General features: G+C 37.8%; 2 protein-coding genes across 2 annotated transcripts; both read left to right on the top strand.

Annotated features, from left to right (window-relative positions):
• The first annotated feature begins 4,820 nt into the window (after positions 1–4,820).
• LOC101306883 (uncharacterized protein At1g04910-like) lies at positions 4,821–8,016 on the top strand. The gene is made up of 10 exons (XM_004292248.1): positions 4,821–5,052; positions 5,177–5,220; positions 5,299–5,389; positions 5,505–5,581; positions 5,780–5,868; positions 5,969–6,152; positions 6,320–6,501; positions 6,837–6,939; positions 7,054–7,385; positions 7,472–8,016. The coding sequence occupies exons 1-10, from the start codon at positions 4,821–4,823 to the stop codon at positions 7,947–7,949; spliced, it is 1,812 nt and encodes a 603-aa protein (XP_004292296.1). The 3' UTR covers positions 7,950–8,016.
• Positions 8,017–8,996: 980 nt separating this feature from the next.
• LOC101295286 (uncharacterized protein ycf39-like) lies at positions 8,997–11,794 on the top strand. The gene is made up of 8 exons (XM_004289996.1): positions 8,997–9,163; positions 9,243–9,481; positions 9,596–9,694; positions 9,844–10,038; positions 10,498–10,590; positions 10,695–10,790; positions 10,898–11,038; positions 11,498–11,794. The coding sequence occupies exons 1-8, from the start codon at positions 9,022–9,024 to the stop codon at positions 11,672–11,674; spliced, it is 1,182 nt and encodes a 393-aa protein (XP_004290044.1). The 5' UTR covers positions 8,997–9,021; the 3' UTR covers positions 11,675–11,794.
• Positions 11,795–21,674: the final 9,880 nt, after the last annotated feature.

Below are 21,674 nucleotides of genomic sequence, written 5' to 3'. Positions count from 1 at the left end.
CGATTGAACGGTGAAATTCAAAAATATAATCGAAAAGTTAGTGTAATCGCATCTCACCGTTCAATATGTAGTTCTATATGAGTAGATCACTTCTGCAAATTTTTCAGAAATTTTGGTGATTGTTAACGCATTCAAAACTACGATTTATAATTATAAGCATGAACAGCTCAGGTTTGGCAGATTTGATTCGTTCATTAATTTAATCTTTTTCGACACCTTAACGATCACCAAATTGGCTGAACATTTGCAAAATTGATCTATATATAAGGACCAACAAACTGAACGATGGAGATTCAAAAATATAATCAAAAAGTTGGTGCAATCTCTCATCTCTCATATATGTCAAAAAAAGGGATCCTTAGTGGAATGACCCTGTATATAGGACCTTTCCACTACAGGGTCATTCCATTAAGGGATTACACCAACTTTTCGATCACAAAATCACATCTCCACCGTTCAATATGTAGTTCTATATGAGTAGATCACTTTTGCAAATTTTCAGAAATTTTGGTTATTGTTAAGGCATTCAAAACTACGATTTATAATTATAAGCATGAACGGCTCAGGTTTGGCAGATTTGGTTCGTTCATTGATTTAATCTTGTTTGATATCTTAACGATCATCAAATTGGCTGAAAATTTACATAATTGATCTATATATAAGAACCAACAAACTGAACGGTGGAGATTGAAAAATATAACCGAAAATTTGGTGTAATCCCCAATCCCTCATATATGTCAAAAAAAAGGATCCCTTAGTGGAAGGGCCATGTTGGGTAGAAAAAGAAAAATTACAAGTAAAAGCCCATAGGGCAGCCAATTTGAGAAGAATCTAACTGAAAAGCACTGAAAGCTTGGGCAGGGTAACTACCAACCCAAATCTTCGGGCACTGAAGAGCATGACCCATATTAGCTTGAACATCCGTCATGAAATTTGCTTCACGAAAGATATGGGTGAACGAGATATTGTCGAACCAGTGAGCAAGATACGAGATATCACCGAAAATTGGTTTGATCTTCCAAGGAGCATTGGACAATTGATCACCAACAACGAGTCCCCTTCAACTACCAAATTCTTGGAAGTAGTTTGTTGCAATGCTCTTGTTGCACTTGTTTTCCTTTCTCTTTTGAGTTATGCTTGGAAGGCTATTTGTTTTGCTTGCACGTCAAAAAAGGTACGTGAAAGACTATAGACAACAACACCCTCAGATAGGATCATAAAAAAAACCAGCACCTAGATAGGAAATAGATGATGATATATGTTCTATAACTATGAAAATAGTATGATTATACTCACCTTAATTGCAAAGGAATGTCACTTGATGTTTTACATGAAAGCCAACAATGTTTTCACCCAACCATCCTAGATTAATCTCTTTCCTTTGTCTTTATTCGGATATATTAATGATATTTATCTTCTTAGTACTAAAAAAATAAATAAATAAATAAATAATAATAATAATAATCCAAATCTTCTCGTCTGAAATAGGAAATAAAGAACGAGAAAGCAACATTGCTCAGTTGGTAAGGCTGCTCTAACCAACTTTTTTTAAAATGTCAAAATTGTTGAAGGAGAAAAGATAACAAGAATAACAATCTACTCATTCATTGATAGAAATGCCTATTTATAGGCATTACATAGAGTCTCTCGAAGGATCTAGAAGATCTATCAACTGTAATCTATTCTAATAAGAAAACTGGATTAACCAATCCTACGTGTATTAGGGCAAGACACATAACAGAAAGACGGAAATATAATTTCCTTAAACAAAAATAAGGTTTTAGATGTCATGTATAACGAGATATGTTAAGTAATGGATCACCATCTCTTGCTTCTTGACAATGTCTCATTCTCGTTATATTTAGCCGTTTCTCTGCCTTCCTATAACGACTTTGATTAAGCCAAGGGTTAGGTGCAATGGTGTAACTAAACTCTAAACAAAAATTAAAAATAGAAATTGTCAAACTCATATAACTTAGGCCACCAGTCACCATGAAATTCCTTGTACGATAACCTAGCCAACCACTTAATAAATTTTCAAAACCTATCAGCTAGTTCATGATATATTTTTTTTTGAGTAAGCGTAGAGGGACTAACTCATCGTCCCTTCACGAAAATTTATTTATAAAATAAAAAGATACAAGAAGTTGAAAGACTAGGTCAATGTCAACCATATAGTACAAATAACCTATAAAACAAATACTAATAGAAGCAAAACAAACAAATTAATGAAACCGAAACTATGGAAGACCCAATAGATCATTCTCATAATAGGACAAGATAAATGGAGGAGGCACATCCCACCATACTTGCTCCGGCAGAGATGTTCTATGATTAGTTAGTTCATGATCGTTGGTCAAATAACTTTAATGTGATAAAGTTGGTTGAGTTGCTTAGCATAAAAATTTTATGTCTAATGTTTAAGTCTTAGCTCCGATCAATCTGAGGCCAATAGAAGAGTTTTAGGATTCATTGTGCACTCACGGCGGGAGATTATTCGTTGTGAACTTGGGTCTGGATTCACGTTGATTGGATTCATGCAGTCATGTAACTGAGACTAGTTGCTGCCTCACCCATCAGATATATATATCTTGGTACTCACCGTTGACCGAACACGACTTTGATGTGTATCTTCATATACATACATAGATAGTCAGGACTAGAGGAAATAATATAAAAACATGGCGGTCAAATATATGAATTATTATGAACGGTTAAGATTATATTATGTAAATATACGTCGTGCATATAAAAATTTTCAGGCTTTGATATGATTTTGTTGTGTTTTTTGAATTTCTGAAACCGCCCACGTATCGAAACGGCAGAAACGCGAAACGACAAGAAAAGCACGCACTTAAATCACGTCGTAAAGCGTTATTCACAACTCCAAAACGACATTAGAGTGCGGACGAACAGTTCCCTACGCGCGGAAAAACACGTGAAAGTAACAGCACCCAATAGGGCAAGGCAGGGTTTTCTGTGGTTGATCCGTGTGGGCACGCGCTATAGTTGTGACTGTGGTTTGCCATTGATAAAACTGGAAAGAGACGAATGGTGACGCAGCACGTGAGTTACGCGTGAAGAGAGATGGAGAAACAAAGATCTTGCCGGGAATTAATAAAGGGTTCTGGCAAATCTTGCCTGTGAGTACTCATACCAATTTATACCAATGGGTCAACTCATCACAATTTAAAAACATTATCAGTTCTAGTGTTGCGTTGATTCATGACATTATTCTTTGATTTCAAATGGATTATCTAGTCTGTTATCAAGAGAGTATATGTTTTATTTAAAATTTTATAACCGATTACTTGTTGTTTAATTTGAAAGAATAATAATGATTAACGATATTTATTGAAACAAGAAATAGTACTTCTACCACTATCAATTCTAACTTGTGATCAAAAGAATGCAAATTGTTAAGCTTTATAATAGCTCACTCTCTTCCATTAGAGTTAAGCTAGGGCCTTGTCCCCTCTGTTGGACATGAGTGAGCATATATACGTTCCCTTTTTGTTGGTTTTAAGAGCAACCCGTCGTCAGGTATTGGCTCCTAAGCCCTTTACGCGACATTGTTGCTGGCTACTGGGGTGCTTAAGAATGTAGTGGTCTCTCATGTCTGTTGCATGTATCGGGTAGAATGGTTGTGTTTATGATTTTAGGTTGACATATATTTTACGCTGTTGAATTGTTTGCAATCTTGAGGGATTTGGTATGTATAATGGGACATAGGGAAAAATAGGTGCTTTGGTAGAATTGTAGAAATGGACAGCGTGGAAGTAGTGAGGTTGGTGAATGAGAATGACCAATGCTTGTAGATGAAGGTCGATTGGTGGATAGGATCAAAATATTGTTTAGATTACTTGATATAAGGTATTCAATACCTCTTACTCATGTCGTAGTTGATTTGTAACCTGATGGAATGAGCGTTATCGTTGGTTATAAGTTTGACATATTGACTCAAGAATGTCATTATCTGACTGTCTTAGAATTAGTTTGCTTATTAGGGAGGAGACTGAGGAAATCATATATGTATGCCACCAGTTGTTCACACGTTATGTAATTTGATTATTCAGAAAATAACTTATTAACTCATTAAAGAAAAATCATTTTGTCTTCCTCTTTAAGAAAAATTTTACTTCAAAATGTTACAATACTAATCTCATTTAACATATAAAAATGTGAGGCACTTGTACAACAAAAATTTAAGAAGAGTAAATATCTCAAACAATCACATATTCTCATCACTGAATTATTTATAGTGAGTACTCTAATTTTGGCCGATTTCTTATATTATCTTATTCGACAACCACGCTTCATACTCGCTAAAATAAGATCAGATAACACAAAAAAAATCCATTAGAGCCTATATCTTTGTTCCCCCTCCCTGAATTAGCCAAGAAGCTTCTTTTAGAAACCAGGTTGGGTCCTTACACTATTACTACCTTGAGGTAGAAGCTTTTGCTCTATCATTTGATTTGATGCACCTACGCACACCTTTTCCATTTCCCTTCATAAAGCTCTTGATTTCCCCATCAGTTATTTATTCGCTGATTCGTAACGCCCGTATCTGAGCGACCACACCGGAGCCAAACCCATCATAAAGGAAATACGCGCGCAATGCGTTTCAGGGGAGAAGCCACTGTTTGGCGGAGATCGTTTGTTTTGTTGCGGGGGAAAGTATAAACTCCCCGGACCCCACCGTCTTCTCCAAAACCTCCGCCCAATCCCCGCCCGCCACCTGTCCCCTCCGCCCCTTCAAATATCGAACGTCGACTCCGAGGCCTTAGCTCAGCTCAGTTGCTATGTTGTCGTCTCCGATGAAGAAGAAGAAGAGAGACAAGTCGGTCGACTACACCAGCCCTTACAGCAGCCCCTACCACAGCCCCAGCGGCGGAGTCCGCCGCACCGCCAGTCTCCGCCGCCACGTCCGTCACATCCGCCACCACGTCTTCCCGCTTGTCTCCGCCATCTCCGGCTGCCTGCTTCTCATTATCGTCCTCTACTCTCTCCTCGGCCGCTCGCAGCCGCCTCTCCGCCACCACGATCACCTCTCGCTCTTGCGCTTCCACGCCTCCTCCGTACGCTCTACTCACTCATCACCTCTCCTTTGATTTCTGACCGTTCGATTAATCTGTGACGGTTTTTCCGTTTCAGGCCGAAAGAGGCGTCCGTGAGGTCCAATTAAATAACGACGAAACGCCGCCGTTTCGTGTTCCGGTAGGTGTTTACGGCCACATTATGTTTAAATTTGAATTCTTTAGTTGTGATTTTGATTTCATTTGGTTATGGTTTTAGGAGAGTGGAGGGAGCTCGGGTCCGCATTTGTGGAGCACAACGAAATCGGAGCACTTCTTTGGTTGTAGCAACGCCGGCGATAAGTTTTTGAGTAAGTGTGCTTTTGTTTCTTTCTGATCAACATTTTTCTAAAAATAGAAAGCCCGATTTTCATTTTGTGTTGTGCCTTGGTTGATTAATCAAAACCAGTGCCGTAAATATTGCAGCGGCCGATGTGAAAACGCTTCCGAATCGGTACTTGTTGATTGCTGCTAGTGGAGGCTTGAATCAACAGAGAACAGGGGTGAGTATCTATATAGTTCATAGGTAGAAAAGATGATTTAGGATTGGTATTTCTTGATTTTCTGGCCTATGCTTATAGGGAATGGGACTTTGTGTTAGGACTTTTATTGATTGAATTCATTTCATTACTGATCATGAGACGATTGGTCTCTAATTTCTGATTTAGTTTCTAATGTTTACGTACCGTATCTGGTTGTAGATAACCGATGCTGTTGTTGCAGCTTATATTTTAAATGCTACTCTGGTTGTTCCGAAGCTGGACCATACATCATTTTGGAAGGATTCCAGGTTAGTTTTAATTTTGTAGAGAACTGCTATTGCTGTCAATTTCTAGGAATGAAAGGTCAATAATCAGGGTATATTCATCTGAAGGGGGTATTTTGTGCAGCAACTTTGGTGAAATATTTGATGAAGACTGGTTCATATCTTTTCTGTCAAATGATGTCAAGATTATTAAAGAGCTTCCATCAAAGGGAGGGAAACCAATGAGTGTGTATACCATGCGTGTCCCGAGGAAATGTAATGTGAAATGCTACCTAAATCGTGTAGTGCCTGTTCTTAATAAAAAGCATGTAAGTGTCTTTCACATAGAATGTAAGGCATTTTTGTGAAAGTCAATTGAAAACCATATGCTTTTAAGGTAAATGTTTTGAAGACTCCTTTTCAGGTTTTGTGGACGCATATGAGAATAATGTTTGTACTGGAATGATAATTGTAGTTTATCGTTTCTAATGTGCAGGCTGTTCAGCTCACAAAGTTTGATTACAGGCTTTCAAATAAGCTGGAATCAGATTTACAAAAGCTGAGATGTAGGACTAATTATCACGCCTTGAAATTTACTGACACAATTAATGAAATGGGGAGGAAGTTGATTGAGAGAATGAAGATGAAAAGCAAGAATTTCATTGCCCTGCACTTGAGGTGAATTGCAATTTGATTGGAATTGTTTGATTTCTATTGTGCATGCTGTTATATTATAAGAAGCTGCACTTTCGACAGATTCTTTTACAAATCGAGTATTTTTAGTATGCAGCAAATTGATAAATGTAGTATTGATGTGTTTTGCCATGGGAAAAGATCAAATTTTTTAATTTCTTAATATGCTGTACTGTCATTTTGGCTGCCTTACATTACATAAAACTTCAAATTTATGTTATGGCGATGGCATGAAAGAAGTCGTTTTTGAGCTAGTGTCTTCCAAAGTCATTCAAATTTTGTTAGAAAAATTTGTTGATATTTGGCTTCTGATGTAATAGGTTTGAGCCAGATATGCTGGCATTTTCTGGTTGTTATTTTGGTGGGGGAGAAAAAGAGAGGAATGAACTTGGTGCAATTCGGAAAAGGTGGAAAACTCTACATGTAAGCCTTCACTTGTTCACTAATGTCTTTAATATTATGTTGTCCGAAAGCAATCCTGTACTAAATAATTTTTCTGTGTTATGATGTGATTTTTCTTGGGGGTATCACATGCAGGCGGCCGATCCTGACAAGGTTCGAAAACGTGGTAGATGCCCTCTAACCCCAGAAGAAGTTGGTCTTATGCTTAGAGGATTGGGTTTCGGAAGTGATGTTCACTTATATGTAGCATCAGGTGAAGTATATAGAGGGGAAGAGACGTTGGCACCACTGAAAGCACTTTTCCCAAACTTTCATACAAAGGAAACTATAGCAAGTAAGGAAGAGTTGAAACCATTTTCTTCCTTCTCTTCTCGCATGGCTGCACTAGATTACATTGTCTGTGATGAAAGTGGTGTTTTCGTCACCAACAATAATGGCAATATGGCTAAAATATTAGCTGGTCGAAGGTATTATATACGAGTTCAAGGATATATACTTTTAGTTGCTTAGGTTTAATCACAGCATTGTTGCTAAACGAGTTGGTCTTTTTCAGGAGATACTTTGGGCATAAACCAACAATCCGTCCAAGTGCTAAGAAACTGTACAAGTTGTTCGTTAACCAATATAACATGACATGGGAGGAATTCGCCTCCAGGGTTCGAACTAGTCAAATTGGATCCATGGGAGAGCCAAATGAGATAAGGGAAGGCAAGGGTGAGTTCCATGAAAACCCAACAGCTTGCATCTGTGGCACATCTAATACAAAGTCCAAAGTCGACGTCCCGATGTCTCAAATTGAACATAATGATGGCAGTAGAATCAGCAAGGAAGATGACACAAGTAAGGATAGTGGTTATGACACAAATAAGGATAGCGGTTATGCGACAGGGTACACGACAGATGACGAGCAATATTGGTCTGAGATGGATTATGTGGAAACTGGAAACAAGTCTCTGGAAAATGGGACTAGTGCAAGACTTCAGGATCTAAAATCTCATCTGCCAGAACTTCTAGAGCTCTTTTCAGACTGAATGGTGGAGAGTGGAGATTGGATTGCACATTTTTTGTGACTTAGCTTATACGTCTAAATGAATTTTTTCCAAAGTCTGGTTCTTACTGTTGCCCATTTTGGAGTTGCGGCAATGACAACGACAACGACAAAGTTATTTGTACATAAAGGCCTTAGCAGCCGAGCAGCTACAGCTTTTAATTTAACAGCAAATGGAGGCAAGCTATACAAGCCTGTTCAGATTTTACATTAAACAAGCTTAGGGACATTGCATTACCTTTTTACTGACTTTTTCCGCAAGGAAGGAATGTTTATACGACAGGATAGGGAAAGAGGTATAACATCTCATAGGATTTAGGCTTTACTTCCTTTTTAGTTTAGTAATGGCTCATTTGTTCATAAGTTTCCAAGTATTTGAAAGTGATGCAATAAAATTAGCTATCTTTACTTGAGCATGTCTAGCTTTTGGTCGATTTATAGTTCATTTACATATTGTTCATTGTCATGGCATCTTTCAGGCTTTCTTGTCGTCCCAGACATCTTTTCTGCTTTCTCTTTCTGTCTCGTATAAGTACACCTGTAGCTTCATTCTTCATTCCCTAAATGACATTGAAGCTTGACTCGTCTTTGTTGTCAAGCTATTTATCTCCACCACGGTCATTAACTCCGTCGAAAGTGTTGACTCGTCGGAAGAATATCATAGAATCTGAGACTAGAACTACCAAGTTCTGTTTTTTACACACTATTACAAAACCAACCAACCGTACCGTCTGAAAACAGGAGGTGGGGTTCGACATCTTCAACATTTCCCACTTGATGAAATAAATCCTAGGCACCTAAGGACTTCCTCTTTTGTCTAGTTTGGGCTGTATACGTCGGACAGGCCCAAGATCAGGGAACTTGGAGCGACAGAGCCCACCGGGTCGGGTCGAGTGACTGATCTGAAAAGAGCTTCGACACGTGGCAAAATAAAATCCTAATCCAGTTTGGAAGAAGGACGTGGCAAGCTTGACATCCATGGTTTTGTGTTTCATCTCTCTTGTCTCTCTGTACTGGTCACAGTCTCCACAGAGAAACAGAAGCAGAGCTCACAAATGGCCATGTCTTGGAGGCTTCCAACTCAGCTGGCAACCAAACCGCCCCATCACCACGACCCCAAACTCTCATGGTGCCGCACTTTAGCACCAGACCAACTCCATCTCACTTCTTCCGCTTCTTCACTCTCCACCACCACTGGTCAGTTTGGTCATTTCACTTCTCTCTCGTAAACTAGTTACTGTCACTGAACCTTTTTTATACATGGGTTTTGCTTCAGGGAGTTGTACTAGTCGAGGTTTGGTGAGATGTACGGCCAGGACAGGAGTCGGGGCTGTGAATTTGGCTCCGGGGACACCTGTCAGGCCCACCAGTATACTAGTGGTTGGCGCCACCGGAACGCTGGGGAGGCAGATTGTGAGGCGAGCGTTGGATGAAGGGTATGACGTTAGGTGCTTGGTTAGGCCTAGACCCGCTCCGGCTGACTTTCTCAGAGATTGGGGCGCTACTGTTGTCAATGTATGTGATGCTATTTGGTGTTTATTATTTAGACGATGTGATTGTTAGATTGTACAGTATCTCTGTTTATTTTTCGGTTGAGTGGTGAAGAAAGTGTGATGTGTTGTGAAACAGGCAGACCTTAGCAAACCGGAGACTATACCTGCAACATTGGTTGGTGTTCATACAGTTATTGATTGTGCCACTGGCCGTCCAGAGGAGCCCATCAAAAAGGTGACTTTCTATGTATTAGGAGTTTCTGTTGTGAATGACTAGATGTTATGAACGACGGTTATGGAGATTATATATGTTGCAGGAAACATTTAGGTTTAACAATGTAGGATGGATTTTTGGTGTTGTTTAATCGATTTTTTTCTATTTAGGTAGATTGGGAAGGAAAAGTTGCTCTTATACAATGTGCAAAGGCAATGGGGATCCAGAAATTTGTGTTCTTTTCTATCCACAACTGTGACAAGCATCCTGAAGTTCCTCTTATGGAGATCAAGTACTGCACTGAAAAGTTTCTCAAGGATTCAGGCATAAACCATGTTATAATTCGTGCATGTGGATTCATGCAAGTAAGTTTGACCTCTAATAAAAATTTGAACTTCCTTCTATCGTTTTGGTACTGCACAACTGCTTATGTACTCACCAGTCAACTTAATGTTAGAGATCAATTTCGATTCCTTGTCTTGTTTTAATCTTGTACGACAGTTTACAATTGAACCACATTCTCACTTTATTTATGAAACATAATATTAGATTAGACAGAGTGATAATGAGTGTTGTAAGATTTTAAGTTACTTGATAGACAAAGGAACAACACATTAGTGCGCACACATATAAATATGTTATGAAAGGAACCTAAGCAAGAACACAATTTGACAAAGAAATATACTATTATGTATGTTATCCTTGCCAACCCACAGTTTCTTGTGGTTGGTAGTGAATATGTCTTTTGAGATTTTAGTCCCGAGTGCAATTTAACCTTTTTTTTCTTTTTTCTTTTTTCTTTTTTCTCCCTTTCACTGTTTCAGGGGATTATTGGGCAGTATGCAGTACCTATATTGGAAGAGAAATCAGTTTGGGGAACAGATGCCCCTACAAGAATTGCATACATGGACACCCAGGTTAGTTGAGATAGATTGTATAGATTGTTTCCTTGATCCCCTCCAGATTGCACTTTTCAGTACTTTTCTTCATGGCGTCTGAACATATATTTATTTTGTATTAGGATATAGCTCGGTTGACATTTATAGCTTTACGAAATGAGAATGTTAATGGGAAGCTTCTCACATTTGCTGGCCCTCGTGCATGGACAACCCAAGAGGTAAAGAACAACATTAAACCATCATTATTTTTCCCATTATTTGTTGAAGTTATAAGATGAAACTTACGACCCAAATCCAGGTTTCTTATCAAATTTCTGTTTTTTAGGTAATAACATTGTGTGAAAGGTTTGCGGGGCAAGAAGCAAACATTACCACAGTTCCTGTCTCTGTCTTAAGAGTAACCCGTCAGCTGACTAGGCTTTTTGAGTGGACAAATGATGTTGCCGATAGATTGGCATTTTCAGAGGTAATTTGGATAGACATTTATATCAATCAAGTTATTCAGATCTTTTACCATATATGTTTAACTGCTCACAATGATCAATTTTTTCCAAATAGGCTCTTTTTCGTGGGTGCTTCCGTTATATGCTGTTCACCGTAAATACGTTGACGATTTTAGCCATAGCTTAAAATATGAGACCTCCTGATACAATATCCTCAATTTTTCTTTTCAATAATATGCTTCTTTGTGAACTGTGCGCTTTTTTTCTTCTTAATTACTGCCACTCCTAGAAGCAGCAGAATTTTAGAAATGGAGTAGATGCAATGTGTTATGAGCATAGCAATTTTATTTATTCTTAATAGGTAATGCTTGCTGCTTTGTATCTTACACTGTGACTGTTGTTTTGCAACATGTGGAGCTGGAATATATATACTAGTTCTGAACTTCTGATTGGGAGAGTAACCTTCATTTTTGCATTTGTAGGTCCTTTCAAGCGATACTGTTTTCTCTGCTCCAATGAACGAGACATATAGTCTTCTTGGTGTGGACGCAAAAGATGTAGTTACTCTTGAGAAATATTTGCAAGACTACTTCACCAACATATTGAAGAAGTTGAAGGATCTGAAAGCACAATCTAAGCAATCTGACATTTACTTTTGAAGAAAGGCCATTTTGCAATTGTAAATGAAAGCCATTATATGTATCAACAAGTCTGAAGTTACCTGGTAACATGCACTCATGCAGAGGTATACACTTGAACTGGAATCTTCTTACACCCCTTTACTGATCTGGTGTTCACATATTTGTTGTATTAATCTCCATGTTGTTGTCTCTTCTACGTGCATGTTTTTTCTGGTAATAGCATCCAGTGAATACATTGAAGTGATATTCAAGATGTAAATTTTTCTATTTTGTCAATTATAAAGCAGAAAGATTATTGTTTTTGTACAATTGCTGCGGCTGCTACCTGATTCGTAGGGACCAGTGAGATATCAACATTTGGGATCACTTGTTATCTTCAAGGTTAGTGATTCTAAAGTTCTCCAAGTACGGATTTTGTTGATAAACTAACATGTCACCAAAATAACCTAAAGGCCCAATCGTGCGGCCTTCTGCTAGTTTACAACCTGCCCAATGTTATCTTCAAGGTTAGTGATTCTAAAGTTCTCCAAGTATGGTTCTTGTTGAGAAACTAACATGTCACCAAAATAACCTAAAGGCCCAACCCTGCTGCCTTTTGCTAGTTTACAACCTGCCCAATGTTTTAGGGGTCAAACTGTGCCTGGATCTTCCCAACCTGTACCTTTTTAACTGCATTGTGGTTTCACTGATTTGTTATAGGTAATGAAAATATGGTAATAGTCATTGTGGCTGTTACTATTTGTGATAGTCCGTTGAAATGGAAGTAAGCAAGAGGTGAATAATACTGACAAACTTTGAAAGGAACCTGAAATAAGACCCAGGTGAAGAATATAAGCCTACTGTCTGTTCACTCTGAGTTTGGTTTTGACTCACATCTATGTTGTGTCCATCAACTTGAGGCGGTGATGAATCCTTACCCTTCTTCCTATTCTACATTAGTACATTACATTAAAAGTTGGGAGTGATCATCTCTAGGAGGACCAATCGAAACAGCAGCTGCATATCAGAGTGGCTTTCATGGAGTTTTTCATATGGGTCCTCTAGTACCAGTTGTCTACTTGAGTAGTCTAGAAATCAGCTCTCAGCTTCTCACATGGTACATGTTCTTGCTGCCCCTACCTCTTACCTAATTCCATGCCCTTGAGGCAAGGAAGACCCTATATCATCGTCTCAGAATCTATTCCAAGGTCTAACCGATTACCATACAATGATTTGAGATAACTAATGTTGCTTAGGAAGTGGCTTTCTTTCGGTTGCTGCAGTTCGTCTTCAAATTTTGTGAAGGTTGGTATGACAGATATGGTTTTCAGAACATGAATGAAAGATGATTTGGGTGGATATAGTAAATTGATATGGTATGTGAGAGTTATATGGTATGTGAGAGTTATTAAAAGCACTACCATTTCTGAATGATCCAAAAGCTTTTTCTTCTTCCGATCAGATAAAAAAAAACACGTTGTAACTGATGATTTTACTTGATACACATGAAAATAAGAAATGTAAACGAAACTGAATGGGAACAATTGCTGCCTACCACAAACAAGTAATCAACAATAGAATGCAAATATTGAGAAACATGAAGGTGGGAACATAGAATGCAAGTTATTATATATGTTCATGTCTAATCTGTTTTGTCCGAGCTCCCACCTGTTCTTCCTACATCCAGGGTTAGTTACCTGCATATATTCTTCGAGCTCCCACCTGTAATGATCATGTGTGTACTTCTTCTTCTTCCTAACTTCCTTCCAAGTCCTAATTCTATATTAGATTAAAAAATTTATGAGTATTACCAGTTAGGGGGACAATCTAAACAATCCTAATTGTGTTATCCAAGTGGCTTATACATGGGAGTGTTGCAATAAATTGGGTCCTCTAGTACCATTAGCTGATTAGCTAATAGCGTAGCTGGTTTCTCAAATAATTAGAGAAATCTCAAGTCCTCATGGCAAGGAAGACAAAATACAGAAACAAATTAATTCACATCGAACATCATCTCACAGCCCATTTCATAGATTAACTTTCAATGATTAACAGTACGTGCTGGTTTGAAACATGGAATAATTAGCCAGCTTTCTGTCTCGCTCTGTTTTCAGGCAACCACCAACTTCAAAGATTGTAAAGTTGGAGATGACAGGAGTGGGTTTCAGTGTTTCAGGTATATGATGAATGAAAGATGATTCGGGAAGAGCTAGAGTATGTGGATAGGTACGTAATTGATGATGATTTATATGTGAGATCGAGTAGTGATGAACTGGGACCAAATCATAAAGCAATCAAAGCACTACCAGTTTTGGATGGTCCAAACAGGCCAATGTACCTGATGTGGTTGTAATATATTGCTACTCAAGTGATGAGGAGCTAGGCTATGCGATTAATTCAACTGTTTTGAATCAGGTATTTGTTTAGGGTTTCAAAAAAAAAAATCAGGTATTTGTTTGTTAATAATGTTGCAGTGTTCATCTTCATTTGCTTCCATGTGGACGCCGTGCTTGTGTTTCTTTTGAACTTTTGAACTACTGGTCAAAGAAACTAAAAGATAAAGGATCGCAGGAAAAGTTTTAGGTGCCAACATGTATGTGATATCTACACCACAATCCGAAGTTTTTTTCATTTTGAAAAATTAATAAATCAACCTGCATGTTTACTCTTACTCTCTCACTCTCCTACTCTTATTTACTATCATGAATATGCATACCTATATTCTTTTTGTTTTCACTTCATGCAATAATAATCTGATCAAGTTGTATGAAGCAACGACAACAATTATAGAGTTGGGTCATTTTGTCTCGGCTGTCTTTTCTTTTTATCTTTATGTTTTGGAGTTTAAGCTAAGTTGCACGGACACGGACACGGTGACACGACACGGCGCGACACGGCAAAAATCAAAATCTAAGTTTTCGACACGGCAAACATAATTATATATTTATATATTTTTAATAAATAAAAAAGCTACTAAAATATAATTATTCACAAAATTTCATATAATTATGCAGGAAATAAGGAACTCATCGATTAATTACTAATCTTAATAATCACTAATCAGAGAAATTGAAAAAAGCGGTTGACCTTGGAAAGGTTAACATATCGTTGCAACTTTTTCAGCGGAGAGACTATTAGCTAGAGATTAGGCTTGTAGTTGTAGGCTTGTAGCTAGAGATTAGGGTTGTAGTTGTAGGCTTGTAGTTGAAAATCAAAGAATTGAAGTTGTAGGCTTGTAGTTGAAAATCATGGGCAAAGAAACACAACAACTGTGAAACCTGTCAAAAAAGGTAGCCCCTTATTACTTGAATATGCAACAGTTATGCATAACACAAGCATGTCTGAATTAAAAGACTACGTCATGAACAAATTGTCTGAATCACAACCTAGTCCCCAGCAGAGTCGCCAAAATGTGAGGGTTCTTTTTGATTTGGAAATAACTAAGCCAAAATCAACTCATAGAATTGAATTAATGAGTTAATCTTGTGCGTGATTCAGGATCAGAGAGAAGCTTGTAGCGTGAGCTAGCGTGGGAGTTGAAGGCACACCGCGGTGGTGAAAATTAGACTGAGCTTTCAAGGTTAGATTTCTGAGAATGATTTGGGTTTCAAGGGTAGGGACTGAAAGAGGGATGAAAAGGAGTTTTTGTCTTGAAGGTTTGAAGGCATGAAAGCTTGAGTGTTTTAGGAACTTTTTTGGGTTGGTTTCCTCCCTTTTTTACAGCTCCCAGACCTCTCTTCTTATAGAATTCAATTGGTGGGTTTTGCGATGGGTCGCGATGTCTAATCCACTGTGTAAAATGATTGTTCTTCTCAAGCACATGGTCTTAGCCTCAAAAGTTGGCAGAGAGAGGTTGACTTTGAGAGATGGGAGAGATAACTCACTGCAGGGGCGCTGTGAGGGTGGCTGCAGAGACGGAAATCCAGGAACGAGGCGGACCAAGTAGTTTGAATCCCACGATTTCGTCATCCAATGATGAAAGAGCTGCCTTAAAACTAGTCACTGACCTTCTTCTTTCTCGGGTTGGGAATGAATGGTACGGTACTTTTCTGTTGTGCAAAGCTTGTCGTCGTACTGCTGCGGGGAAGAAAATAAAGGGGTGTCTAGTTTCAACAATGGGAATGCATAAAGGAATTAGGCTTTTCCTAAAAGAAGAGAGTTTGGGCTTTTCTAAAAAAAAAAGGGTGTTGGGCTTTGGATTCAAAGATATTTTGGGTTTAAAATATGAGTAGTCCAATTCTCATGTTCTTCACCGATTCGTTGCCGACTTAAATCGTCGGGCTTGAGTTTCGGGCCCAAAACCGAAACTTCTTAACAACATTAAATCGGCGGACGAGCGTTATGTGCCTCCGTAACCATCCACACCATACCCACTTCTACAAGCCCCAATGATGCGTGTATGCGACTTGGGCCCACATGAATGCATGGGTATGTTCACTTGGGTTAAATCAAAGATTTTAACCTAAGATTGCATGAAATTATTGCGTGACGAAGTATTAATTGATCGTATGATTTTTCAGGTATCAACAACAGTCCAATTTGCTTTTACTCTTTGTTACTTTTTAAATCGCACTTGATTTTACCTCACTAAACCAAAACCAATTAGGTTTTCTCCAATATCTCATGATATCCAAAGGGGTCGAAGGAAAAGAAAATAGCGTCCACTTCTTGAAGGAAAGTTTGTGTCTAGCTAGCTCTCTAAAGAAAAAAAATAGCGTCCGCTTCTTGTGACTGTTCAACTTGATGACATTGCTTATCATCCAAATAAACTGACTGACTATCATGTAATGAAGGCCAACTGACTATCATTCAGTTTCTGTGCTCTCAATTTGGCAATTATTATAATTAATACATTATTTTGTATCATATTGATGCAATGATATATGGTCCCGTTACCCTTCTTTATGTGCGCGCTGCATATCTGAACCCTAATTATGGCCGGTCCAGCTGAACCCATTTAGTTTTGTACCTAGAAAAATATATATGAGACCCAGAGTGAGTGAAGTGCTGTGGTCGATCATTAGCACTTGATAATAGCATGGATTTGGGAGTTGGGATTATACAGTTCTCAAAATTTCTATAAAAACATTATGATCCATTAGTGGAAGGAAAGGAGATCCTCTTGAATCAATAACCCTGCACAAAGTTGCCTATACTTTAGGCTTTATAGATTATTGGTAGGGCAGTGTTTGCATATTCTCACAATCTCACTCGATCCTTTATTTGACTAGCTAGCTAGCTACTTGAGCTTTTGTGAGTTAATTTCATTAGCTTTTTTCACTTGCTCCAAGTTATCTCAGAAAATTCAACCAATATTAACTAGCTAGGGAGAGTTGTTTCTCTTTGCAGCTTGAGGGGGAAGAAAGAGAGAAAGAGCTAATTAAACCGATCGATAATGAGAAAGACCTATAGTTGGAATGGACTAACATTCTTTTCAGTAACAACTATAGAATTCATGCCAGTTTGCAAGCTTGAATGTGGAGTGGAGGGGTTTTCGATCAGAGATTCAGAGAGGTACGTACGAAGAAATTGGTGAAAGTGATTGATCATCATGATGATCATATCTGGGTTTCTCACCTTTTATCAGACACAGTTATAGCTTTTCTCTCACTTTCGCATGCAAATGTGTTTATATATGCTTTGGCATGGCATATGCATGCTTAATTACAACCCAGAATCAAATCATCAGAAATATGGAGGACACTAATTCTACCTTTGTTGCAATACTGTGTACTACTATGTACGTGTCTCTCCATCTTTGTAAACCCTAGCCAGCTTCCCATTTACAATTGACCAGTGCAGCACAGAGAGAGAGAGAGAGAGAGAGAGAGAGAGATGTCAACGATATTGAAGATACGGTAGCTAGTTTCGATCAAAGACGTCAAAGGGGGTTTCACATGTTCATGCATGGATGGTCGACTACTGACTCCACTGGTTTCCCTAGTTTCATTGTTGCTGATGTTATTGTCTTGCAGAGAACTAAGAGAAGTTGTTAGAATAAACAACAAGCAAGGGACACAGAGTCTCATATGACTCTTTAGAATAGTATATACTAAAGAGTTCATTCTTAAAGTTTAACAGAAACAAAGCACAAGAGATCGAAGCCTGCTTAATCTTACTAGTTATCATTGAAGTCATTATATTATTTATCAATATGGTGGTGGTGGTGGTGTGGGGGGTGGGTTGAATTGTTTTAGGTGCTTCTCACACATTTATAATTAAAGCTACAAAATAATGATCGATCTCCTTGTTTTTGCATTGCCAAATAGTTTGTTGTCATATTGAATACAAAATAAATGCTATATATACCAAAGCTTTCCTGACAGGATAATAATACTTCTAGCTAGTAGACTGGTACCATGGATATAACTTGTATCAATCAGATAGCTTCAGCATTAATCTGTGGTTTATAGCCTTGCAAGATTCACTTAGTACATGCCAACTGACCAGCATTGCCCACATATATTGATGATTCGGTGATTCCACCAACAGTCGAACTACTTGAAAATCAAAAAGACTTGGAAGTAGCTCAAAATATTGAAAACTCGATCCCAAAAGCTTCTATGGATGAATTTGATCCTTTTGGTGTTTGATCGACCAGTGAGAAAAAGCTAGCGTATTTTAATATATAGTGATCCCATCCTAAGAATATATGTTTTCAAAGTTTCGAGCATACAAGGTGTTTGTAGAGGATGACTTTAAAAATGTTTTGTGAGAGACATGATCAATGAGCGAAAAGCCATACGGAATAATACTCGTTTAAGATTAATTTTCAGTCCAAATGTTACTCTTATACGTACATAGAGAAAGATTCTTAAATCCGCTATACCCACAGATGAAAAAGTTAGTGTTTGAAATGGGTTGCGACCATGAGTCAAGTGGATCACAAATCTCAGCTGTGGATTGTTAATTTGGATGTTAAGAGAAGTGGTGACAGATAAAAGGAAACCCTAGATAGCTGGAAGCTGGAGACGTTGTAATGCTTTGGAACATGGCGTAATTAGGTGAGTGAAAACGACATGGTGCTATTATATATGATCCGATCCCGATCAAGCGAAAACGACGTTGGCATGGTGGTGGTTAATGTTATGGGGTTAGTAATAGTTCTGGGTTGGTATACATAGCTAGAGATCAGAGATCGAGACTACAATATATATGGATCTGTGTCTGCAATCATGCATGGTCTTAATTTGATCTGTTACTTTGTCTTTCAGGTGGGGATCGAACGAAATAAGAAACTAACCCTAAAATTATGCAGATTACATTTGCAGAAGAACCTGAGAATCGGCTCTGAGTGCATCTTGGGTGGTGATTTTAGGTCCAAGAGGACAACAGGGTGTCCTCGCCTTTAGTGGCAGCGACCTCCGTAGTTTGGTAGTTGCCGGTCTAATTCCTAGCTACCTCCTGTGGAGGAGCCAATGCCGACATATATAGGTAGGCCGATATTTTCTTTGCCTACCTCCTCGATCGGTTGTGTAACTCTTCATCACTGCCCAAGGATTAGAATGGAAATTTTGGAAGCATGGACCATATATTGAAATTCTCACAATATTCAAACCCGTAATTCGACAGAATGTCAACCTTTACCAACTCAATGAACTTACCGTCATTGTCAATCTATGATACTCCAAACTCCATACGGTGAACATCGATCCTCGAACAGTTTTTCCAAGTCATTCCAAGGCATCGATAATACGAGGGTGCATGTTATGTATAGTAAATATCGATCGACTTCTTGAGACAGAATCTAGCATCCTGTTTCTGTCCTAAGTTGATTTCTTCATCAATCTTTTTCACCTAGAAATAAATCAAAGAGTCAAATAAATGAATAATAGAGGTCCAGGACTCCAGGTATGCATTATATATTAACAGCAGGCTTTTCCAGCAAGGTGTGTAGTACTAAAATCGAATATGAACCGAGTCTTGTTGTTGTATAAATATGCATGAAACACGTAGGTCATAGATGACTGTATTGGTGTCCCCATGCAAAAACACTTCGGTGGTAAAGCCAAGCTTTCCCAGGATTCAAGATTATGATCGAGTCTGGGGCAGTTAGATTGGTCTTTTCATATATCATGAAGATGACAAAATGAATTACGTTCGGTGACCGAAGTACCAAGTATGTCACTCCTCATCAAATTGGCCTTATATGGGAAGACAACAAATTGGCCTTATAATGCCAAGAAGGAATTTTTTTTTTTTTTTTTTTTTTTTTGGAACAGGCACCAAGAAGGAAATTGAAGTTTACATTTTATCAATTCCTTTTTCTTTTTCTTTCCATATTCGATTGAGGAAATTTTATAAATAGTACCCGAACTAAAAGTCATTTATCATTTTGATGTCCTAAATTTGAAAATTATTAGATAAGTACCTCAACATTTAATCCCAATACAATTAACGTATCCTCCATCAATAACAATGTTGTCTATCATTGTACAAACTATCTCAAAGACAATTTTGTCTTTTCGTTTTCTCTTTTCTGTTTTTGTTGTTGTTGTGCCTGTATAATTTTTTCTCTAGTTTCATCCGTGCCAAAAACCCAAAAACTCTTTGGCTCAATCCGTTCAAAAACCTAGAAAGCATTTTTAAGAATTGAAATTTGTTTAAACCTTATGGTTTGAAGTCAACATCTGTTTAGTCCTTGTGGTTTTATTTTAATCTGAATGGTTCTTAAAGTTACAATTTTTCATCCAAATAGCCATTCCGTCAATTTTCTTAGTTAAATTGCTGATGATGTGGCCGTTAAATTGTTGACATGCCTTAACGGCCATGTCAGCAATTTACTTAAGAAAATTGACGAAATAACTATTTGAATGAAAAATTGTAATTTTAAGGACCATTCAAATTAAAATAAAACCACAATGACTAAACAAATGTCGACTTCAAACCACAAGGACTATACAATATTTTACCCAATTTTTAACTATTCATGCAATACAATAAACTCATATCCCTCACCATCCATGTTTCATACAAAAACCCAGTAAGCAAATTGGTAATTTAAAGTTTTAAACCAAAGCAAAAACCCATAGGTGTGTAAGACTGAAGTTTGTTTGGGGTACAAATGAGTGAGGGGAGGAAGAGAGAAGGAGAGAGCAGTTGCCTGCTCTAAAGACGAAGAAACCCAGTACATCTAAAACAGCAAGAGACAAAAATATCCCAAAGAAGATAAAGACTTAACACCGTTAAAGATGGCTAGTATTGATAGTAGGTCAAATTTTGATGTTGGGGTACTAATTTAATAGTTTTTGAAGTTGATACACCAATGTGATGAATGGCTTGTAATTAAGGTATTATTTGTAAAATTTCCTCTATTCGATTTCTATCTTCGTGATTGTCAGTCTATTGATAAGGTTAAATTTAGACAATTTCATATCCACAAAACCGAAACTATTGTCAAACTGGTTCTTCGCGAATTTCTTGAGAAATGAATGCTAGTAGCTATTTCTATCAATATTTCCCAAATCTTAACTCAAGTAGAAAAATAAATAAATAAATAATCGGTAGATTATAAAACTATGGAGTAAATACTTGTGACACCCTGTAGTTTACACCTAAAATCAGTTTTGTCCCTCACTTTTTTTAAACTGGTATACCCCTATACTTTGAATTCTCGACTGATTTGCCTTTTTTCCAGCTGATTATGACTGTGACATGCTCATTAACAGTCTAAATAACCCTTCACTCTTATCTCTTCTAGCATAGTAATAGGGGGCTTAGACCTTGCTCTCAAAACCCAACCATTGAAGCTCTCACAAGCATTGTTAATGAGCATGTCACAGTCATAACCAGCTGAGAAAAGGGTAAATCAGTCGAGAATTCAAAGTATAGGGGTATACCAGTTTTAAAAAAAAGTGAGGGACAAAACTGATTTTAGGTGTAAACTACAGGGTGTCACAAGCATTTACTCCTAAAACTATCTTATGAGCCAAGTTTTACTTTTTTAGAAAGAGAAAATCTTTCATATAATATATACAATCTAAAATTACAAGTCATGAGAGTGACTTGTTGTGAACATAGAAACAACCACTTCCAACAT

Source organism: Fragaria vesca, linkage group LG2, assembly GCF_000184155.1.
Source record: "Fragaria vesca subsp. vesca linkage group LG2, FraVesHawaii_1.0, whole genome shotgun sequence".
NCBI lineage: Eukaryota > Viridiplantae > Streptophyta > Magnoliopsida > Rosales > Rosaceae > Fragaria > Fragaria vesca.
Note: the sequence above shows the minus strand (reverse complement) of the source record. Positions and strands in the feature narration are given on the sequence as shown.